This window comes from Hemitrygon akajei, chromosome 6 (genome assembly GCF_048418815.1).
Source record: "Hemitrygon akajei chromosome 6, sHemAka1.3, whole genome shotgun sequence".
Taxonomy (NCBI): domain Eukaryota; kingdom Metazoa; phylum Chordata; class Chondrichthyes; order Myliobatiformes; family Dasyatidae; genus Hemitrygon; species Hemitrygon akajei.
The window spans coordinates 2,817,805-2,839,860 of record NC_133129.1 but is presented as its reverse complement, the minus strand read 5'-3'; the positions used below and the strand labels follow the sequence as shown (position 1 = coordinate 2,839,860).

Sequence of the window (22,056 nt, the reverse complement as noted above, 5' to 3'; positions counted from 1 at the left end):
GGTTGGTTTATCATTCTGTTAAGGGTTTATTGAGTATGCCCGCAAGAAAACAAATCTCAGGGTTGTATATGGTGTCATATGTGGACTTTGATAATAAATTTACTTTGAGCTTTTGACTTTTAGCAGATTTCTACAGATGCACCATGGAGAGTATCAGTGTCTGGTATGGAGGCACTGCAGCGCACTCAATGATTTAGAAACAGCTTCTTTCTCCCGTCTGATTTCTGAACAGTCCATGAACACTACATCACTATTTTGCCCTTTTTTTGGCCCAACTTATTTATTTTTTATATTTCTTATTGTAACTTTTTTATGCATTGCACTGCACTGCTGCCACAAAACAACACATTTTTTTGACAATGAAAATAAACCTGATTTTGACAATGGTGTTTCTCTGCTCCCACTGTTCGATGTGCCTTACCTTTCTGCTGCCCTGCTTCGGAATGTTTTCGAATCTGCACGATGCTGTAAACAAGCCGATGGGGATCCTTCCGGGGATCTGGAAAGGACACAGAGCTGCTGAACTTTCTCATCCTCTCACTACACAAGTCCCTCAACCCTAGATCCTAGCCTGTTACTCCCGTGCCCTGAAGCCTCATGTCTCCTGCCATGTAACGGAATGTGTCCTGTCACACAATGCCATGCATTTCTGGAAGGCAAGTTCAATGTTAGCATTCATTTTGAGAGGACTAGAATATAAAAACAAGAATGTAATTCTGAGGCTTTATAAGGCATTGGTTAGGCCACACTTGGAGTATGCTGACCAATTTTGGATGTTGATAGGTTCTTGACTGGTAAGGGAATCAAAGATTACAGGAAAAAGGCAAGAGAATGGAGTTGAGGGGGGATAATAAATCAGCCATGATGGAATAGTGGAGCAGACTCAGTGGGCTGAATGTCCAAATTCTGATCCCATATCTTATGGTCGTTTGGAAAGCCCTCTTAAATCCTGTCCTGTCAACCCCACCGTCCCCCTCTAATACCCTGTACTTCTGATGCTTCAAACCTTCCCGAAGACTCTGATTCTCACCAGCAATTGTTGTGACAGTCTGTCTCTTTCTGATAACCCCTATTGCCTGCTGACAGGCTCCCCACCTCTTTCGATAGCACTCTGACACCAACGTCTGCTCCCCCCATCGGCAGTCCAGACAGCTCATCCCCTCTGATCGCCCCCGTCCCCGCCTCTATCTATGACAGGCACTGCTCTCACCCTATCACAAGCACACTCTCTCTGTGCTCCGAGGACCCTCCATCCCACTCTCCATTCTTTAACCTCAACTCAACTGTGGATACAATAAAGAACAAGCTGATGGAAAAGTCATGGAGGCAAGGATCCTCGGAAGGCCAATGCTTTACCGCCTACCGTATGTTCACCATTACTTACCCATCTTTGTCTGGGCTTCTGTTTGAAAGTTAACATTGCTGTAGAGATGCTGGTTTAGAGACTCCTGAGGATCTAGAAATGGCATAGACAGTTATTACTCAAGATTCAAGATTGGTTAATGTCATTTCCGGTACACAAATGTAAAGAAGAACGAAATAATTGCTACTCCAGATCTGATGCAGCATAAAGAACTACACAGGATGAAGAAGTAACACACACAAAATGCTGGAGGAACTCAGCAGGTCAGGCAGCATCTATAGAAAAGAGTACAGTCGATGTTTTGGCCTGAAACCCATCGGCATGACGCTAGGGTCTGCCAAAGGGTCTCTGTCCTGGTGAAGGATCTCGGCCCGAAATGTCAACTGTACTTTTTCCATAGATGCTGCCTGGCCTGCTGAGTTCCTCCGGCATTTTGTGTGTGTTGCTCAGATTTCCAGCATCTGCATATCTTCTCTTATTTAGATGAAGAACACAAAAAATATAAATACATAAAATAGTTCATATTTATTGATTGATTGTGTGTCCATAAACCAAAGGTCCCCAATCTTTTATATGCCATGGATCCCCACCATTAACAATGGGTCCGTGGACCCCAGGTTGGGAACCCCTGCCATAAAGTGACACTGGGCACAGGAGTGTCTGTACATAAGGAGACTGACAGGAAATGATAAAGTAGTGGTGGTTGAGGGTGTGGAAGGTGGGTTAGTGGGTGGAGGTGTTGATCAGCCTTACTGCTTGGGGAAAGTAACTGTTTTAGAGTCTGGTGGTCCTGGTGTGGATGCAGTTAGCCTGACATCAGTGGTGGGGAAGATGCTGGAGTCAATTATAAAAGATGAAATAGCGGCACATTTGGATAGCAGAAACAGGATCGGTCCGAGTCAGCATGGATTTACAAAGGGGAAATCATGCTTGACTAATCTTCTGGAAATTTTTGAGGATGTAACTAGGAAAATGGACAAGGGAGAGCCAGCGGATGTAGTGTACCTGGACTTTCAGAAAGCCTTTGATAAGGTCCCACATAGGAGATTAGTGGGCAAAATTAGAGCACATGGTATTGGGGGTAGGGCACTGACATGGATAGAAAATTGGTTGGCAGACAGGAAACAGAGTAGGGATTAACGGGTCCCTTTTAGAATGGCAGGCAGTGAATAGTGGGGTACCGCAAGGCTCGGTGCTGGGACTGCAGCTATTTACAATATACATTAATGATTTAGATGAAGGGATTAAAAGTAACATTAGCAAATTTGAAGATGACACAAAGCTGGGTGGTAGTGTGAAATGTCAGGAGGATGTTATGAGAATGCAGGGTGACTGGGCAGATGCATGGCAGATGCAGTTTAATGTGGATAAATGTGAGGTTATCCACGTTGGTGGCAAGAACAGGAAGGCTGATCACTATCTGAATGGTGTCAAGTTAGGAAAAGGGGAAGTACAACGAGATCTAGGTGTCCTTGTCAATCAGTCACTGAAAGTAAGCATGCAGGTACAGCAGGTAGTGAAGAAAGCAAATGGCATGTTGGTCTTCATAACAAGGGGAGTTGAGTATAGGAGCAAAGAGGTCCTTCTGCAGTTGTACAGGGCCCTGGTGAGACCACACCTGGAGTATTGTGTGCAATTTTGGTCTCCAAATTTGCAGAAGGACATTCTTGCTATTGAGGTAGTGCAGCGTAGGTTCACGAGGTTAATTCCCGGGATGGCGGGACTGTCATATGTTGAAAGATTGGAGCAACTGGGCTTGTATTCACAGGAATTTAGAAGGATGAGAGGGGATCTGAATGAAACATGTAAGATTATTAAGGGATTGGACACGCTAGAGGCAGGAAACATGTTCCCGATGTTGGGTGAGTCCAGAACCAGAGGCCACAGTTTAAGAATAAGGAGTAGGCCATTTAGAACAGAGTTGAGGAAAAACTTTTTCACCCAGAGAGTTGTGGATCTGTGGAATGCTCTGCCTCAGAAGGCAGTGGAGGCCAGTTCTCTGGATGCTTTCAAGATAGAGCTCTTAAAGATAGCGGAGTCAAGGGATATGGGGAGAAGGCAGGAACGGGGTACCAATTGTGGATGATCAGCCATGACCACAGTGAATGGCGGTGCTGGCTCAAAGGGCCGAATGGCCTAATCCTGCACCTATTGTCTATGTAACCTCTTCCCTGATGGGAGTGGGACAAACAGTCCAGGAGCAGGGTGGGTGGGATCCTTCATGATCAGCAAAACTTGAATTCAATTTGCATAATCCTCTGGTTTCTTTTACTCCAGAATCCATCTATTTTCTGTTCACAGATTTTCAAAATTATGTTTCCACTGGCTTTTGAGAAAGAGATTTAAGAAAACCCTAGACCAGTGGTTCCCAAACTTTTTTTTGCCATGGTCCAATACTATTTCCCTGTTCTAGACCATCTGAGAGAGAAAAAAAAATCACGTCAATCTGACAATTTTTTCTGGTCCTTCCGATTTAACCCTAGCCTAATCACGGGACAATTTACAATCTCCAATTAACCTACACTAATGTCTTTGGATAGTGAGAGGAACCCGAAAACCAGGAGGAGTCAGAGTTGTACTTGAATCCCAGGGGGACCAATATCCTGGAGGGGAGGTTCGCTAATGCTACTGGGGAGAGTTTAAATTAGAATTGCTGGGGGTTGGGAACTGAACTGCAGAAACGAAGGAAGTGGTGGTTGGCTCACAAATAGAGAAAGCTTGTAGATAGTGCGAGAGGGAGGATAGGCAGGTGATACAGAAGGGATGTGCTCAGACCGATGGTTTGAGATGTGTCTATTTTAATGCGAGGAGTAGCATGAATAAAGCGGATGAGCTTAGAGCGTGGATCAGTACTTGTTGCTATGATGTTGTGGCCATTACAGAGACTTGGATAGCTCAGGGGCAGGAATGGTTACTTAGAGTGCCAGGCTATAGATGTTTCAGAAAGGACAGGGAGGGACGCAAAAGAGGTGTGGGCGTGGCACTGCTGATCAGAGATCGTGTCACGGCTGCAGAAAAGGAGGAAGTCATGGAAGGATTGTCCACTGAGTCACTGTGGGTGGAAGTTAGAAACAGGAAGGGGTCAATAACTCTACTGGATGTTTTTTATAGACCGCCCAATTGTAAGAGGGACATCAAAGATCAGATGGGGAGACAGATTTTGGAAAGATGTAATAACAACAGGGTTGTCGTGGTGGGAGATTTTAATTTATCAAATATTGATTGGAATCTCCCTAGAGTGAGGGGTCTAGATGGGGTGGAGTTTGTTAGGTGTGTTCAGGAAGGATTCTTGACCCAATACGTAGATAAGCCCAAAAGAGGAGAGGCTGTACTTGATCTGGTATTGGGAAATGAAACTGGTCAGGTGTCAGGTCTTTCAGTGGGAGAGCATTTTGGAGATAGAGATCACAATTCTCTCTCCTTTACCATAGCATTAGAGAGGGATAGGAACAGGCAAGTTAGGGAAGTGTATAATTGGAGAAAGGGGAAATACAAAGCTATCAGGCAGGAACTATCAAGCATAAATTGGGAATAGATGTTGTCAGGGAAATGTATGGCAGATATGTGGTAATGTTCATGGGATATTTGAGTGGAATTCTGCATGGGAACGTTCAAATGAGACAGGGAAAGGATGGTAGTGTACAGGAACTGTAGTGTAGAAAAGTTGTTGAAAGTCTAGTCAAGAAGAAAAGAAGAGCTTACAAAAGGTTCAAAAAACTAGGTAATGATTGACATCTAGACGATTATAAGGCTAGTAAGAAGAATGAAATTAGAGAGCCAGAAGGGGCCATGAGAAGGCCTTGGTGAGCAGGATTAAAGAAAACCCCGAGGCATTCTACAAGTATGTGAAGAGCAAGAGGATAAGACATGAAAGAATAGGACCAAACAAGTGTGACGGTGGAAAAGTGTGTATGGAACCGGAGGAGATAGCTGAAGTACTTAATGAATACTTCGCTTCATTATTCACCACAGAAATGGATCTTGGCAATTGTAGGGATGATTTACAGTGGATTGAAAAACTTGAGCATATAGACATCAAGAAAGAGGATGCGCTGGAACTTTTGGAAAGCATCAAGTTAGATAAGTCTCCGGGACAGGACAAGATGTACCCCAGGCTACTGTGGGAGGCAAGGGAAGAGATTACTGAGACTCTGGCAATGATCTTTGCATCATCAATGGGGACGGGAGAAGTTCAAGAGGATTGGAGGGTTGCAGATGTTGTTCCCTTGTTCAAGAAAGGGAGTAGAGATAGCCCAGGAAATTATAAACCAGTGAGTCTTACTTCAGTGGTTGGTAAGTTGCTGGAAAAGATCCTGAGAGGCAGGATTTATGAACATTTGGAGAGGCATAATATGATTAGGAATAGTCAGCATGGCGTTGTCAAGGGCAGGTTGTGCCTTACGAGCCTAATTGAATTTTTTGAGTTGTGACTAAGCACATTGATGAAGGTAGAGCAGTAGATGAAGTGTATATGGATTTCAGAAAGGCATCTGACAAGGTACCCCATGCAAGGCTTATTGAGAAAGTAAGGAGGCATGGGATCCAACAGGACATTGCTTTGTGGATCCAGAATTGGCTTCCCCACAGAAGACAAAGAGTGGTTGTAGAGTGGTCATATTCTGCATGGAGGTTGGTGACCAGTGGTGTACCTCAGGGACTCCTTCTCTTTGTGATTTTTATAAATGACCTGGATGAGGAAGTGGAGGGATGGGTTAGTAAATTTTCTGATGACACAAAGGTTGGGGGTGTAGTGGATAGTGTGGAGGGCTGTCAGAGGTTATAGCGGGACATCGATGGGATGCAAAATTGGGCTGAGAGGTGGTAGATGGAGTTCAATCCAGATAAGTGTGAGATGGTTCATTTTGGTAGGTCAAATATGATGGCAGAATATAGTATTAATGGTAAGACTCTTGGTAGTGTGGAGGATCAGAGGGATCTTACGGTCCAAGTCCATAGGACACTCAAAGTTGCTGCACAGGTTGACTCTGTGGTTAAGAAGGCATACAGTGCAGCGGCCTTCATCAACCATGGGATTGAGTTTAAGAGCCAACAGGTAACGTTGCAGCTTTATAGGATCCTGGTCAGACACCACTTGGAGAACTGTGCTCAGTTCTGGTCACCTCACTACAGGAAGGATGTGGAAACTACAGAAAGGGCGCAGCGGAGATTTACAAGGATGTTGCCTGGATTGGGGAGCATGCCTTATAGAATAGGTTGAGTGAACTCAGCCTTTTCTCCTTGGAGTGACAGAGGATGAGAGGTGACCTGATAGAGGTGTATAAGATGATGAGAAGCATTGATCATGTGGATAGTCAGAAGCTTTTTCCCAGGGCTGAAATGGCTATCATGAGAGGGCAGTTTTAAGGTGCTTGGAAGCAGGTATAGAGGAGATGTCAGGGCTAAGTTTTTTTACGCTGCATTGTGGGCTGAAGGGCCTGTATTGTGTTGTAGGTTTTCTATGTTTCTATGAAACCTGTGTGGTCATTGGGAAAGCATACAAACTCCTTACAGGCAGTAGCAGGAATTGAACCCCAGTCATCTGTACTGTATAATGCCGTGCTAACCACTACGCTATCGTACTGCTAGTGGGCATCTCCTTATTTTTAAACAGTGACTCTTGGTACTAGAGTTTTTCACAAGACAAAATATTCTCTTCACATCCATCTTGTCAAAATGCTTTTTAGGAACTTACAGTAAGTCACTTAGATAACTTTTGAGATTTGAGATTAGCTTTATCACATGTATATCAAAAAAGAAAAATTTGTCATTTGTGCCCGTGACCAACACAGTCCGATGATGTGCTTGGAGCAGAGCACAAGTGTCACCGTGCTTCTGGCACCATCACAGCGTGCCCACAACTCAGTAACATCACAGCGTGCCCACAACTCAGTAACATCACAGCGTGCCCACAACTCAGTAACATCACAGCGTGCCCACAACTCAGTAACATCACAGTGTGCCCACAACTCAGTAACATCACAGCGTGCCCACAACTCAGTAACATCACAGCGTGCCCACAACTCAGTAACATCACAGCGTGCCCACAACTCAGTAACATCACAGCGTGCCCACAACTCAGTAACATCACAGCGTGCCCACAACTCAGTAACATCACAGCGTGCCCACAACTCAGTAACATCACAGTGTGCCCACAACTCAGTAACATCACAGCGTGCCCACAACTCAGTAACATCACAGCGTGCCCACAACTCAGTAACATCACAGCGTGCCCACAACTCAGTAACATCACAGCGTGCCCACAACTCAGTAACATCACAGCGTGCCCACAAATCAGTAACATCACAGCGTGCCCACAACTCAGTAACATCACAGTGTGCCCACAACTCAGTAACATCACAGCGTGCCCACAACTCAGTAACATCACAGCGTGCCCACAACTCAGTAACATCACAGCATGCCCACAACTCAGTAACATCACAGCGTGCCCACAACTCAGTAACATCACAGCGTGCCCACAACTCAGTAACATCACAGCATGCCCACAAATCAGTAACATCACAGCGTGCCCACAACTCAGTAACATCACAGTGTGCCCACAACTCAGTAACATCACAGTGTGCCCACAACTCAGTAACATCACAGCGTGCCCACAAATCAGTAACATCACAGCGTGCCCACAACTCAGTAACATCACAGTGTGCCCACAAATCAGTAACATCACAGCGTGCCCACAAATCAGTAACATCACAGTGTGCCCACAAATCAGTAACATCACAGCGTGCCCACAACTCAGTAACATCACAGCATGCCCACAACTCAGTAACATCACAGCGTGCCCACAACTCAGTAACATCACAGCGTGCCCACAAATCAGTAACATCACAGTGTGCCCACAAATCAGTAACATCACAGCGTGCCCACAACTCAGTAACATCACAGCATGCCCACAAATCAGTAACATCACAGCGTGCCCACAACTCAGTAACATCACAGTGTGCCCACAAATCAGTAACATCACAGCATGCCCACAACTCAGTAACATCACAGCGTGCCCACAACTCAGTACCTCTAACTAGTACTTCTCTGGAACGTGGGAGGAACACCTGGAAGAAACCCACAGTCACGGCGAGAACGTACAAACTCCTTACGGACAGCAGCAGAAATCAAACGCCAATCCTACAGCTGGCTTGGTAAAGAGTTACGCTGATCTGCCACTCTACCCAGGATGCACTCTCAGCAGTTAACATTACAGAGAAACCCGACACATAATTCTATTATTTCTCATGTTTATAATATTGCCTATTAGTGGCAGGGTGGATACCAAAGGAGGTGTAAGGCACTCCTTCCCTCTGCTAGCTGGCAGGTCACCCTTGGGGAAGCTGTAGCACCTGTTTAGCCTCCCTATTAGGGTCACTTGAAGCCACGGGAGCAGGTGGAGGATTGTTGTATGAGCAACTGGTACATATCACATTCTGGTTATGTGACCATTGATACCAAGCAGACAATCTCTGAAGGGTATTGGTAATGGCTGGGGTCACCCATCTTGTAAAGACACTGCCCAGAAGAAGGCAATGGCTAACCACTTCTGTAGAAATATTTTCCAAGAGCAATCATGGTCAAAAGACCATGATCGACCCATCATGCGACATGGCACATAATGAATGTTGCCTATTTCCTCAGCCACACTCCACTCACCACGTCTGCTTCTGGAACCTGTTTTTCTATCCTTGATTCTTCCAGCCTGGTAGTCTCTCACCTGGATCTTCATCTGCACTGCATTTCATCCAGCCTGCTCACCTCTTAGACTGCACTGTCTCCAGCTCTACTTTACAGGAAGAATGTGGAGGCTTTGGAGAGGATGTATAAGAGATCTTAGAAGAGATGTGCTGGCAATGGAGAGGGTCCAGAGGAGGTTTACAAGGATGACTTCAGGAATGAAAGGGTTATCATTTGAGGAATGTTTGATGGGGCTGGCTCTGTACTTGCTGGAGTCTAGAAGGATGAGGGGAGAATATGATTGAAACCTTTCGAATGTTGAAAGGCCTAGACAGAGTAGATCTGGAAAGGATGTTTCCCATGGTGGGAGAGTCTAGGACAAGAAGGTACAGCCTTAGGATTGAGGGGAGAGATGCAGAGAAACTTCTTTAGCCAGAGGGTGGTGAATTTGTGAAGTTTGTGCCACGTGCAGCTGTGGAGGCCAGGTCATTGTGTGTATTTAAGGCAGAGATTGATAGGTTCTTGAATGGACATGGTGTCAAAGGATACGGGGAGAATGGGGTTGAGGAGGAGAAGAAAAATTATCAGCCATGATGGAATGGCAGAGCAGACTCGATAGGCCTAATGGCCTAATTCTGCTCCTACGTCTTATGGTCTTATCATAAGACCATAAGACCTAGGAGCAGAATAGGCCATTCAGCCCATCAAGTCAGCGCTGCCATTCCATCATGGCTGACTTATTATCCCTCTCAACCCTATTCTCCTACTTTCTTCCCAAAATCTTTGATACCCTTAAGAGGTTCACCTTGATGGTGCCTGGGTTAGAGAGTATTAGTTATATGAAGAGTGTGATGATTTGGAGAATTGAAGGCTGAGAGGCAACCTGATAGAACATAGAACAGTACAGCACAGGGACAGGCTGGCTGAAAGTGTTGTGGCGAACCAATTAAATTGGTCATCAAATGGCCGAATAAACTAATCTCCTCTCCCTTCACAGAATCCATATGCTTCCATTTCTCTCACATTCATCCCTAATGTATCTGCCTCTATCACCACCCCAGGCAGCACATTCTAAGCACCCATCACCCTCTGTAAAAACTTGCCCTCACATCTCCTTTGAAATTACCCCCTTTTGTCTTAAATGCAGGAAATGAAATTCAGTAGCATATATATCTAGGGCAGATAGTCGGAGACAGAAGAGATTCTGCAGATGCTGGCAATCCAGAGCAACTCACATAAGATGCTGGAGGAACTCAGCAGGTCGGGCAGCATCGATGGATGGGAATAAACAATCGACGTTTCAGGCTGTCAAGTGGACCGTTCATTTTCATAGATGCATTCGGTGTGTGTTGCTCTCGATCACGGATTCTCAACTGTTGTGGAAACTCTTCCTTCCCTTTTGTCTGTAAACTGGACCAGTTCAATAACCCTGAGACCTCCACCTTCCCCACCATGCTTTCCCCTATTTTAACTATCCTGTGGTGGCTGTGCATCCCAACTACAGGATTATATGGAATACCCTTCCCAAATCTCTCCCTCCTGGAAATCCTTCTGCATGATAATATGAATGATAATGGTCATTGGACTCACCATTCTGTCCCAGAGTGGAAGCCACTTGGGGAATAGTCTCTGCTGTTGAATTGATGATACTGTAAATAGGGTCACTTTCAAGTTGCAAATCTGTCAAAGGCACAAAGATATCAGATGGAGATTTTAATGGAGAAACTGTCCAGCCCCATCCCTCTCCTGTGGTTGAAATTGTAATCGGGAGTGTGGGTGAATCCTGGAGAACTGACTGCAAGTGCCGAGCTTTTCAGCACTACCTGAGCCAAGCCCCTACTGGAGGTGTTATCACTGCTATATTTGTGGACAACATCTTCTGCGGATATTCTGCTTGCCACCTAAAACACTTGAAAACTTCTACAGATGTAGCATGGAGACAATTTTGACAGGCTGGTATAGGGGTGTGGGGGGCTACTGCACAGGATCAAATGAAGCTATAAAATTAGTCAGCTCCATCTTGGGTACTAGCCTCTGTAGTATCCAAGATATTTTTAAGGAGCAGGATATCATGGAGTTTTTTTTAATTCTATTACAACTTGAAGCAAGTCTACAGGGAGTTTGGCCTCATCACATAGGACATCAATAGAGTAGCTCCTTAGCAGCTAGCCAGCAGGACGCTAAACTGAACTGATGGGCAATGAGAGAGAGAGAGAGAGGTCGACTGTAAAGCCCGCCCACAGAGAAAACTGATAGGTCTACTTAGCACAAAGAGAAACCAATCAGGATGCTCCCTCTCCCTCTCCCTCTCAAAAAAATTGATTTCCGGGATATAGTGTTTAATTTGTGGGTGTCAGGGAGCTGCTATCAATATGCGGGAGACTCCCAGAACTTCCGGGAGAGGTGGGATGTCTGGGAGAACATAAAACTCCTTACAGACCGGGATGCCGATGCTGTAATAGCATTAAACTACCGTGCTGCCCCACAAACATACAAAATTGAGATACATTTAGTGGGCGTGACAGGAAGGCTGCTTTCTTTGACTAGGAAGTCTGGAACCAGAGTAGGCACCAGGCCAGCTGAGTCAGCTGTGCTTTTCAAGAATGTCCTCAATGTGAAGGGGGAGCTTTGGCAGGTTCCCACTCTGCCCCCCACCCCCGCACCATTACCTGGCTCTGCAGTTCGTGATTTCACACCACTCGCTACACTGGAATCAACACAGTATCCACGCTGACGGGAACCTGGCAAAGACACAGAGGTGAAAAGCATTTCTGTGGAGGTTTTCAGTACTGGGTGTGTATCATTTGTATTTTTCTGTTTGTCAGCTGGGGATGAGTCCTCTTTCCGGCACCCAAACTAGGCCCGGTTATTCTGCTGCTGAAGTGTGGGTGGAACAGGAGCTTCAGACAACCCCACTGGACTCCTAAATCTCCCCACAATCTAATTCTGCTCCTTAAAATGTTCCAAATTCAACCCTCCATCACTGCTGGCTATCCATTCCCGAGTTCTGGAATTCCCTCTTTAAACCTCTCCCTTTCTCTCTCTGCAAAGATAAATCTCCACCTCCACCCTTTGCCCTATCTATCCTAAAGTCGTCTGATGTCAGATGTTGAATATGATTCAGCTATAGATCCTGTCAGGAACTTGGGGACATTGTGCTGCATTACAAATGCCCCATTTTTTAATTTTCCTATTTTAAGTTTAGAGATACAACATGCTAACAGACCCTTCCCGGTCCGTGCAGCCCAGTTACACCCATGTCAACAATTAACCTACTAACCTGTATGACTTTAGAATGCAGGAGGAAATCAGAGAATGCGGTCACGGGGAGAATGAACGAAGTCCTTACAGACAGTGGTGGGAATTGAACGCGTGTCGCTGGCACTGTAAAACGTTGTGCTAACTGCTACACTACCGTGTGTGCAATGCAGGTGTTTGTTGTTGATGTTGTTACATAAGCACAGAAAGGTCACTTTAGAGGAACAAACTGCCCAGAGGGGTTTGAGTGAGTGCTGAGTCTGAGAAAGATCCATGGGTGTGGGTTCTTGAGTGAAAAGAGTGCAGGAGTTCTGGTAGGGGAGCAGATCCCAGCAGATCAGGTTCCCACTGCCATTATATGGTGGTCAATGTAAAAATTGCATCGGTTTCTCTTACTGGAGCCCCAACACTAGCAACTGAAGGATCATCTTTAATATGTACTTGAATATTAGTATTTCTTGACTTGTAAACAAAGATGGATTTCTCCATGAAAATAAGAATTTCCCAATAAATCATTGAAAAAATATTCAATATTCTATTGCATTTTTTCCACTTGAGGTTCAATCCAAACTGATTGAGTTTGTCTAGATCCTCTTCAATACTTTCTGTTCATCCTCAGTATCAATATATTCCCATTTACTTCCAGCATCTGCAGAGTCTCTGATGATTATCTTCTAAATCTCCTTTAATCTCTTCATTTCTCACCTCACTGTAATATGTGTCATGTCCATGTGCCCTGGGAAAAAGAACTTTACAACCTTCTCCATCTATGCCGGTCATATTTCTACATACTTCTATCAGATTGCCCCTCGGCCTCTGATTCTCTAGAGAAACATTTATAGTTTGTCCAACCTCTCTAAGAGATAATACTCTCTAATCCAGGCAGCATCCTGGTGAACCTCTTCTGCACTCTGTGCAAAGCCTCCACATACTTCCTGTAATGTGGCAAGCAAAACTGCGTACAATTCTCCAAATATGAGCCAACCTAACTTTTCTACTCAATGTCCTGACTGATGAAGGCAAGCATGCCTTTTACACATTCTTCACTCTGTTTATGTAGGACCTCAAGGGTTAAATGTGAGGATACAGAAAAAAAGTTTCCATTTCTAAAGAAGAATAAATGCATCAACCATGCTCCCATGTCTGAAAACGAACCTTTGGTGGAGTACATAGCTAATCGGATTAATGGGGAGCAGGAAGGGAAGGGTGAAGGAAGAGAGCATGCGAGAGAGAGAGAGAGAGAGAGAGAGGGAGAGGGAGATGATTTCCTCTCTTCAATTTCAGATCAAATGGGAATTTCTATGGACCAAAGCCAGTCCATTCAGAGGCAGGAAGGGAAGCACTGAAGTAGGTGGACTCTTTATCATTTTATTTCTTTTCTTTGGAGATGAATTCTCTCCACACTTAATGGGAGAATATGTAAATTGTGATGAATGGGTGTTTCCATGAGCTGATGCATCTGTGTTCAGAACCAAGGGGCTGATAGGAGGTAAAATAGACATGGGCCATCATACAATTGTATGGTGGAACTGGGTTAATGGACTGAATGGCCTCTGTATCCATCCCCCTCTGTGGAATGTCCCTGACCCAGGAAGAGTGGACCATTCACGGGATTACTCACCTTTCTTCAAAGACCAGACAACAAAAACAACCAAAGGAATGATTGCTAAAGAGGGCAATACAATGAAGAGGGCCAGCATCAAAGCACTTGTTCCCGTCTTGGCTAGGTGGATCTCGCGGGTGTCTCTCCCATGCTTATTCATAGCCACACAGCAGTAGCTCCCTCTCGGCCCGGGCAGAACCAGTTTTCCCACAGTCTCCAGATCTCCGGTGATTCTCATCTCGCTGCTGTTCATGGGCAGTGTGCTGTTCTCGAGGTCAATCCACGTGATGTTTGCAGGGGGCTTCCCTTCAGCCCTGCACTCGAGGGTGGCTCCAGTATCATCAGTCACAAGAGATAGACTCAGGATGGTGGCCAGGACTTGGGGGAGGAAAGAAAATCAAAATACAGTCATTGAATCTTTACAATCAACATCATTATGTGATGTGTCGCAGGACCTGGGCGATCATGGTCTCATGATCATGATTGGTCTTCACAAATTTTTCTACAGAAATGCCTTCTTCTGGGCAGTGTCTTTACAAGATGGGTAACCCCAGACATTATCAACAGTCTTCAGAGATTGTCTGCTTGGTGTCATTGTTTGCATAACCAGGGTTTGTGATCTGCACCAGCCGCTTGTACTGTCACGAATCCCGTGACAAGTTGAAAAGGACCAGCAGAAATGGAATACACCTGGAGTCTGGTTTACTTTAAATTAAGACTATATTTATTACTATTACGAATTAACATCATTAAAACCTGATAATACGATACAGGTTATAAACTATTATATATATATATCTCTCCGCAGAAGTGTGTGTGGATGCAAAAGTAATATTCCTGGAAGTAGGTATCAGTCTTATGGTGTCAGGTAAGTTTAAGCAGTTCAGTTCACTATGTATTGTGTCGAGTTGAATTGATGGAGAGAGAGAGAGTTAATTGAGTTGATGTTTATGTTGGCAGCTTTAGTTGTTCTTGCTTCCGGAGTCTTTAGAGTCATTTCGTGTGAACCCCACGCAGACACGGACGGACAGAGCCCCTTCTAGGGAATGGTCTACTAACCCACAGCATGGGTTCACCACCAGCAGATCCCCACAGGCAAGCTCTTACCTGCACCGGTAATCACAGGTTAAAATTAATTGGTCCATGGCCTCCACCCTTGTGGTGGTCTTAAACTCCACCAGTGGTTTCTCGGGTAGCTTCCACACTTCTCCCGTGTCGTGTCTCCTCTGCCATTATCAGACCAACGCCTCAACTTTTAATAATTCATTTGAAATTCCAGCCGTCCGTTAGCTCAACCGCTCTGAGCTGTTACCATGGTGACTTCCCAGCTCGTGTCTCAGCTGGCGCCGTAATCTCTCTCTCAAGGTCACAATTAAAAGTGTTATCAAAACCATGTCAGAGTCCTCTCTCTCTTTTAATTGCCTCTTTGTTCATTAGACTGCTGAATTTTCTAGCAGTTTCTCACCTGCGTGACAGTACGACCATCCACCACCTGCTCCCATGGCTTCACTTGCCCCAGATGGGGGGTGGGGGGTGTTAGGGTGGCTAACCAGCTTCTACACCTTGCCCGAGGGTGATCCGCAGGCAAGAGGCTCCTCAAACCTCCTTTGGTAGAGACGTAATTTTAGAGATACAGCGTGGAATAGGCCGTTCTGCCCCTCGAGCCACACCACCCAGCAAACCCTGACAACCCCAATTTACCACAAACATAATCACAGGACAATTAACCTACTAATTGGTACAACTTTGGACCATGGGAAGAAACCAGAGCACCCGGAGGAAACCCATGCATTCCACAGGGAGGATGTACAGACTCCTTACGGAGGACACTGGGATTGAACTCTGAACTCCGACACCCTGAGCTGTAATAGCATCACACAAACCGCTACCCTACTGTGGTATGCTGAACTGGAGGGAAATATTCCATCAGCAAACAGACTGGATCCTGATTGTGATGGATCCCAGGGTGAACGTTCATGCTGAAGGTGGATGAAGGTTACCCAGGTCGGCTGTGGACCTTGCAACACCGAGCCAGTAATCTCAGTGGTTCAATAGGGAACTGAAACACCGACTCAGCAGCAAGAAGCCCCTCCTTAAGCCGGGCCTGTACTCACTGGAGTTCAGAACAATGAGGGGTGATCTCACTGAAACCCATCAAATATTGAAAGGCAGAGATAGAGTGAATGGGGAGAGGATGTTTCCTGTGGTGGGGAGTCGAGGACCAGAGGGGACAGACTCAGAATAGAGGCACATCCATTTAGATTGGAAATGATGAGTGTCTTTAGCCAGAGAGTGGTGAATCTGTGGAATTCAATAGCACAGACTGCTGTGGAGGCTAAGTCATTGGGTACATTTAGACCAGAAGAACATAAGAGACTGGAGCAGAATGAGGCCATTCAGCCCATTGAGTCTACGTTGCAAATTCATCATGGCTGATCCATTTGCCTTCTCAACCCCATTCTCCTGCCTTCTCCCTGTAACCTTTCATGCACTGACTAATCAAAAATCTATGAAATTCTGCCTTATGACAGAATAACTAAATGACCTAGCCTGCACATCCATTCTGTTCCTGCAACACTACTTGCCCCTCCACCTATCTTGATATCATCTGCAAACTCGGCCACAAACCGATCAATTCTATCTTCCAAATCATTGACATATAAAATGAAAAGAAGCAGTCCCAAAACTGACTCCTGTGGAACAACACTAGACACCGGCAACCAATTTGAAAAGGCTCCCTTTACTCACACTCATTGCCTCCTGCCAATCAGCCAATCCTCTATCCATGCTAGTATCTTTCATGTAATACCATAGGGTCTTATCTTGTTAAGCAGTTTCATGTGCGGCACCTTGTCAAAATCCGTGGACAACAACCTCTGATTCTCCTTTGTCGACCTTGCTTCTTAGTTCCTCAAAAAATTCCTACAGATTTGTAAGGCAGGATTTCCTTTAGGGCAACCCTGCTGACTTTGGCCTATTTTATCATGTGCCTCCACGTACCCTGAGACCTCATCCTTAACAATCAACTCCAACATCTTCCCAACTACTGAGGTCAGACTAACTGGCCTATAATTTTCTTTATTTGGCTTCTCTCCCTTTTTGAAGAGTGGAGCGGCTTTGGAACTTTCGCTTCTAACTTCAGACACTCTCAAACTTCCACTGTACTGCTTGTGTCTTCCACAATGAAGATGGATGCAAAATACTCATTCAGACTCTACACCATGTCCCTGTTCCCCATTACTATTATATAAGGTGGAGGTTGATAGGTTCTTGATTGGTCAGGCTCTCAAAGGTTATGGAAGAAGGCATGAGAATGGGGTTGAGAGGGATAATAGATTAGCCATCATGGAGTGGTGAAGCAGAGTCGATGGGCTGAATTCTCTAATTCTGTTCCTGTGTCTTATCCAGGGAGGGAATCTGCACCATATCCTTATCACTGGTGGTGGTACTGAGTGAGGGGAACGCTAGACCGAGAATGGAAACCACGAGGGATCGAGCCAATCTCAGTCCCAGTTCCTCAGTGGGGGCTCATTTCTTCTTATGGATGTTCAATACATTTTTATCAATTACACAACACTGACAGAGCTGTTTCCTTACCCACGACCTGCAGTCCAGTCTCATCCAGAGTCTCTGCCTCCCATGTGGAATTCCTGACCCAAACATGACAGAAATATCTGCTGGTGTCGTTCATTCTGAGGTCCGTCACCCTGATGGAGGCATTTCCCTGCTCTGGATCTCCCACCAGCTCATATCGGCCTCCTTCATTTACAGTGTTGTTGTAGGGAGGGCTGGCGGAGTGGAAATGAGTTTGACTGAAGACAGTGGATACATTTGGAGGATTCCCCTTCATCCAGAGGATAGTGATGGAGTTGGGTTTTGTGTCAGGAGGTGTGAAGTAGCAGGGCAGTGTGGCAGAATTTCGCCTTTTTACAATGTTATGAGTGCTGAACAGACCTGATGGAAATGGGGTGCAGAGTTTACCATTCCCCCCCCTTTGAGAACTATGAACTATTGCTATTGCTATGCTGCTAATGAGAGAGAGAGATGAAGCACAGAGGCAGGAACATCTGCTACAGATAAGAGAGAGACACACACATTTGATTTATGTATTATGACTTCTTCACTGATTGTTTACCTTTCGCTACAAGGACGTTACTTTGCTCGTTAACATTCCTGAGGAGACAGCAGGAGTGGCCTAGTTTGATGGACATGGTCATTTTGAGTTGATGGATGGCTGATACCCCGTCAGTGGGGATAAAAGACAGGTCTGGAGAGACACCCTCAGGCACACCAGTGAACACTGACCGAGTGTTGTGAACCCACAGGAAGGTGGGGGCTTCGAGGACCGAATCAGGAGATCGGTCACAGTGTGACGGCAGGGCCGGTGGGGACTTGTGTGTGTGTCCACTCATGCCAGAGTGACGAGTCCACCACAGAAGAACGGTCTAGCCGAGAACGGAGAGGTCATAACTGAATGACATCTCTCTCTCTCTCTCTCGCGCTCTCGCTCTATCTCTCTCTCTCTCTCTCGCTCTCGCTCTGTCTCTCTATCTCACAAATTACAATACAACAACTGCAACTACCTCAGCACACATGAACTGAACTGAACTCTATATTCTCTTATGACAATTCATTTACCCCTAGACATTGATAGAGCTTGTTTCTTATTATTGATTATTATTCTACACATAGCTTTATTGTTGCTAACCTGTTTTATCTGTATATTTGCATTTTTGATATTGTATTGCTTAGTTTACTAATAAACACCTTTAGTTTTTGGTACCACCAGACTCCAACAGATTCTTCTATTTCTGCTGGTCTGTAAACCCAGTTACGGGGTACGTAACAACAATCACCGATGATACTTTGACACCTTGGACAGTTTAAAGTAAGGACAATCCGGATTAGTTGAGTGTATTAATCACAATTTATTCAACAATATTTCATCCCCATCTATGAGTTTGATTCTCCATCTCATTCCTACTCTGACTCTGAGCGGCTGCAGTGATGACTGGTTTCATGTCTGTGGACTGACTCTGGTGACCTTCAGTTCCGAATGTTATTGCTGACTTGCTTGCACAATTCGTTTTTTTTCTGCACATTGCAGGTTTGATTGTCTTTTTTTATTGGGTTCTGTTGGGTTTCTCTGTAAGGAGACAAATCTACAAATGTACTTTGAACTTTGTGTCTCCAAAGACAATTGAGTTCTGTCTACATGCAGGAAACAGCACCAATGCAGTTTTAAATATATCAGTAAAGCGGCTGAGGGACGGGTTCTCTGTGTCGGAGTGAAACAAGAAATGTTCCAGATATCCCACAGTCACACCTTTTGGACAATGATCCATCACTTCCCTCTGTCGCAGATGTTACCAGACACACAGACAGACGGACTGACAGACAGACAGACATACTTTATTGATCCCGAGGGAAATTGGGTTTCACCAAAACCATCACCAGAACCAGCGGTGGAGGACAATGTCCCCAGAGGACCCCCATCAACATCCAACATTTTGTACCTTTGTCATTGCTGTTCCCCTCTGCAGATCCACCAGAAAGTGAAAGCAATCACAAGAAGGTAGACCACGTAAGTGGCAGCTCGAATGGCCAATGCACTCAATCTCTGCTTGGGTAGGAAGACCTGACACGTGTCTCTCATGTGTTGATTCAGAGCCACTCTGCGTAGCTTCCACCCAGGCTGGAGTGAAGTATCTCTCCCGTAGCCTGAGGTCTTGTGTGGCTCTCCTCACTGCTGCTTATGGGCAGTGAGTTGTTCCCAGCGTCGATCCACATGATGTTTGCAGGAGGTTCCCATTGACAGAGCACAGGGAGATCCCTCCAGTTACAGTATCAGTCACAAGGGCCAACTCCAGGGTGGTGACTGTGACTTGGGGAGTGTTATTCTCAAGTGCATTGGAACAAAGTCCCTCAGCTCTAGGAAAGGTGAGGAATGGGAAGAGAGCCAGCAGGGGAATGGAGTGAAAATGTCATTGTGGAAACTGACTGGTGATTGTCTGTAGAAGCTCCTGGGTCTTTAATGCTGGACACAGATGTAAATATCTCAGGCCAGGCTGGTCATTCAGCAGCCAAATGAGGGTCTGAACCTCTGACCCTGCGGCAGGAAGCTCCACCTATCCTGGGTTGGAATCCACTGTCTCTGTCCACTGAGGGCAGTACTGAGTGAGGGGGTTGAGGAGCCCAGTAGCAGAAATGGAGACCACAAGGGATTGAGCTAGTCTCGGCCCCAGCTCCTCACTGGGAGCTCATTTGTTCTTACAGAAGTTATCAATATGTTTTTATCATTTCCACAGCACCGATAGAGATATTTACTTACCATCTATCTGCAGAGTCATCTCATTCTGAATCACTGTCATTTTGTTTTTTTTGATCTTGAACCAAATATGACAGAAATATCTGCTGGTGTCGTTCATTCTGAGGTCCGTCACCCTGATGGAGGCGTTTCCCCGCTCTGGATCTCCCACCAGCTCATATCGGCCTCCTTCATTTACAGTGTTGGTGTAGGGTGGGCTGGCGGAGGAGGAACGAGTCTGATTGAAGACAATGGATACATCTGGAAGATTCCCCTTCATCCAGACGATACTGATGGAACTGGGTTTCTTGAAAGGAAATGTGGAGTAGCAGGGAAGTGTAGCAGAATCTCCCCTCTTTACAATCACTGATGGTTCGCTGGCATTTTCGACTGTTCAGAGTAAAGACAATCTGGATTTGTTAAGTGTATTAACCACACTTTGATGAACAACATTTCATCCCTGTCGATGAACTGAATTCTCCATCTCCTTCCTACTCTGACCCATCTGTCCCTCACCTCCTGCACTGTTCTATCGAAGACCATTATAATCTCGGGAAACGGCACCTCCCCCATGTGTGGACAAGATGGAGTGTTCGTGAATACAACCATGTCAGCTAATTTTTTCTCTTGGTTTCTATCAGCACGGGCCACTCCTGCTCTATTGGTTCAGTCGTACACTGCCTGTTCTACTGGGTAACTCGTGGAGCTCTGGTTGGCATCTTGCAGCTCCGACATCTGCCACTTTTTGTGCTCTCCCTCCAGCTTTCTCCCTTCATTCACCAACAGAGATCTCATCAAAAACCTTCTCACCATGGCCACACTGTACTCACCCTTACAGACATATTCCCTCTGTCCTATCCAATCCTCTCCAGGATGGAAAAATAGGGAGCAAAGAAACTCCTTGCTCCAAAGGGAAGGATGAGGGGCATTAGAGGCAAGGAAACTCCTTGTTCTGCCCAGGAGGAGAGGGAGTGAGAAGAGAGAACCGTTGTACAGCTGAATAGTACTACACCCTGATTTGCCAATGGCCTTTGAGTGTTATGGACAAACGATATAACTTGTCTGTAAATATTCAATTAAAAAAAAACCAGTCGTTCTGTATACATCGTGAATATCTGTTTTGGACGGACTGGAGTAGCACCACAATCTCGTCGTCTTTGAGCAACAACAATACAGTTCTATTGTATTCTATTCTGGAACAGCACACACAAAATCCGAGGGAACTCAGCAGGTCAGGCTGCATCTATTGAAAAAAATTAAACGGTCAAGGTTTTGGGCCAAGATCCTTCATCAGGACTAGAAAGGAAGGAGGAAGTATGCAGAATAAGAAGGCGGGTTTGGGAAGGAGTAAAGTCAGCTGGAGATAGATGAGACCAGATGGAAGGGTAAATTAGGATGGTGAGAAGCTGGGAGGGGGCAGATGTAAAAGGTAAAGGGCTGAAAACGGAATCTAATAGGAGAGGAGACTGCGCCATGGGAGACAGGGAAGAACGAGGGGCAGAATGCATTACCTCATGCTTATCAAATTCTTCAGTCACTGCTCTACTAAATCTTCCAACTCATCTATGTTCCTTCCACGGCATCCCTCTCTACATACTGCTCCACTAGTTTAGTATTATCAGTAAATTTCTTGATCAGTAACTTCCCTCAGCCACTTCACTCTGTCTCCTACAAAGCGAAGTTTGGATCCAGTTTGCCACACACAATAGCGTAGCGGTAAGTGTAACGCTGTTAATGCCGGAGACCTGGGTTCAGTTCCACCGCTGTCTGTGAGGAGTTTGTATGTTAAGACAATACGTCCATAAGATATAAGAGCAGAAGTAGGCCATTCGGCCCTTCAAGTGCTCT

General features: G+C 45.5%; 1 protein-coding gene across 1 annotated transcript in view; it reads right to left on the bottom strand.

Annotated features, from left to right (window-relative positions):
- LOC140728683 (sialic acid-binding Ig-like lectin 12) overlaps positions 1 to 22,056 on the bottom strand; it is a 42,311-nt gene that overhangs the window by 4,346 nt on the left and 15,909 nt on the right. The window contains exons 3-8 of the mRNA XM_073047646.1: positions 20,233 to 20,598; positions 13,920 to 14,279; positions 11,710 to 11,781; positions 10,631 to 10,720; positions 1,385 to 1,456; positions 422 to 499 (exon numbers count right to left, since the gene is read on the bottom strand). Coding sequence (XP_072903747.1) covers positions 422 to 499; positions 1,385 to 1,456; positions 10,631 to 10,720; positions 11,710 to 11,781; positions 13,920 to 14,279; positions 20,233 to 20,598 — 1,038 coding nt within the window. The remainder of the gene's footprint in view (positions 1 to 421; positions 500 to 1,384; positions 1,457 to 10,630; positions 10,721 to 11,709; positions 11,782 to 13,919; positions 14,280 to 20,232; positions 20,599 to 22,056) is intronic.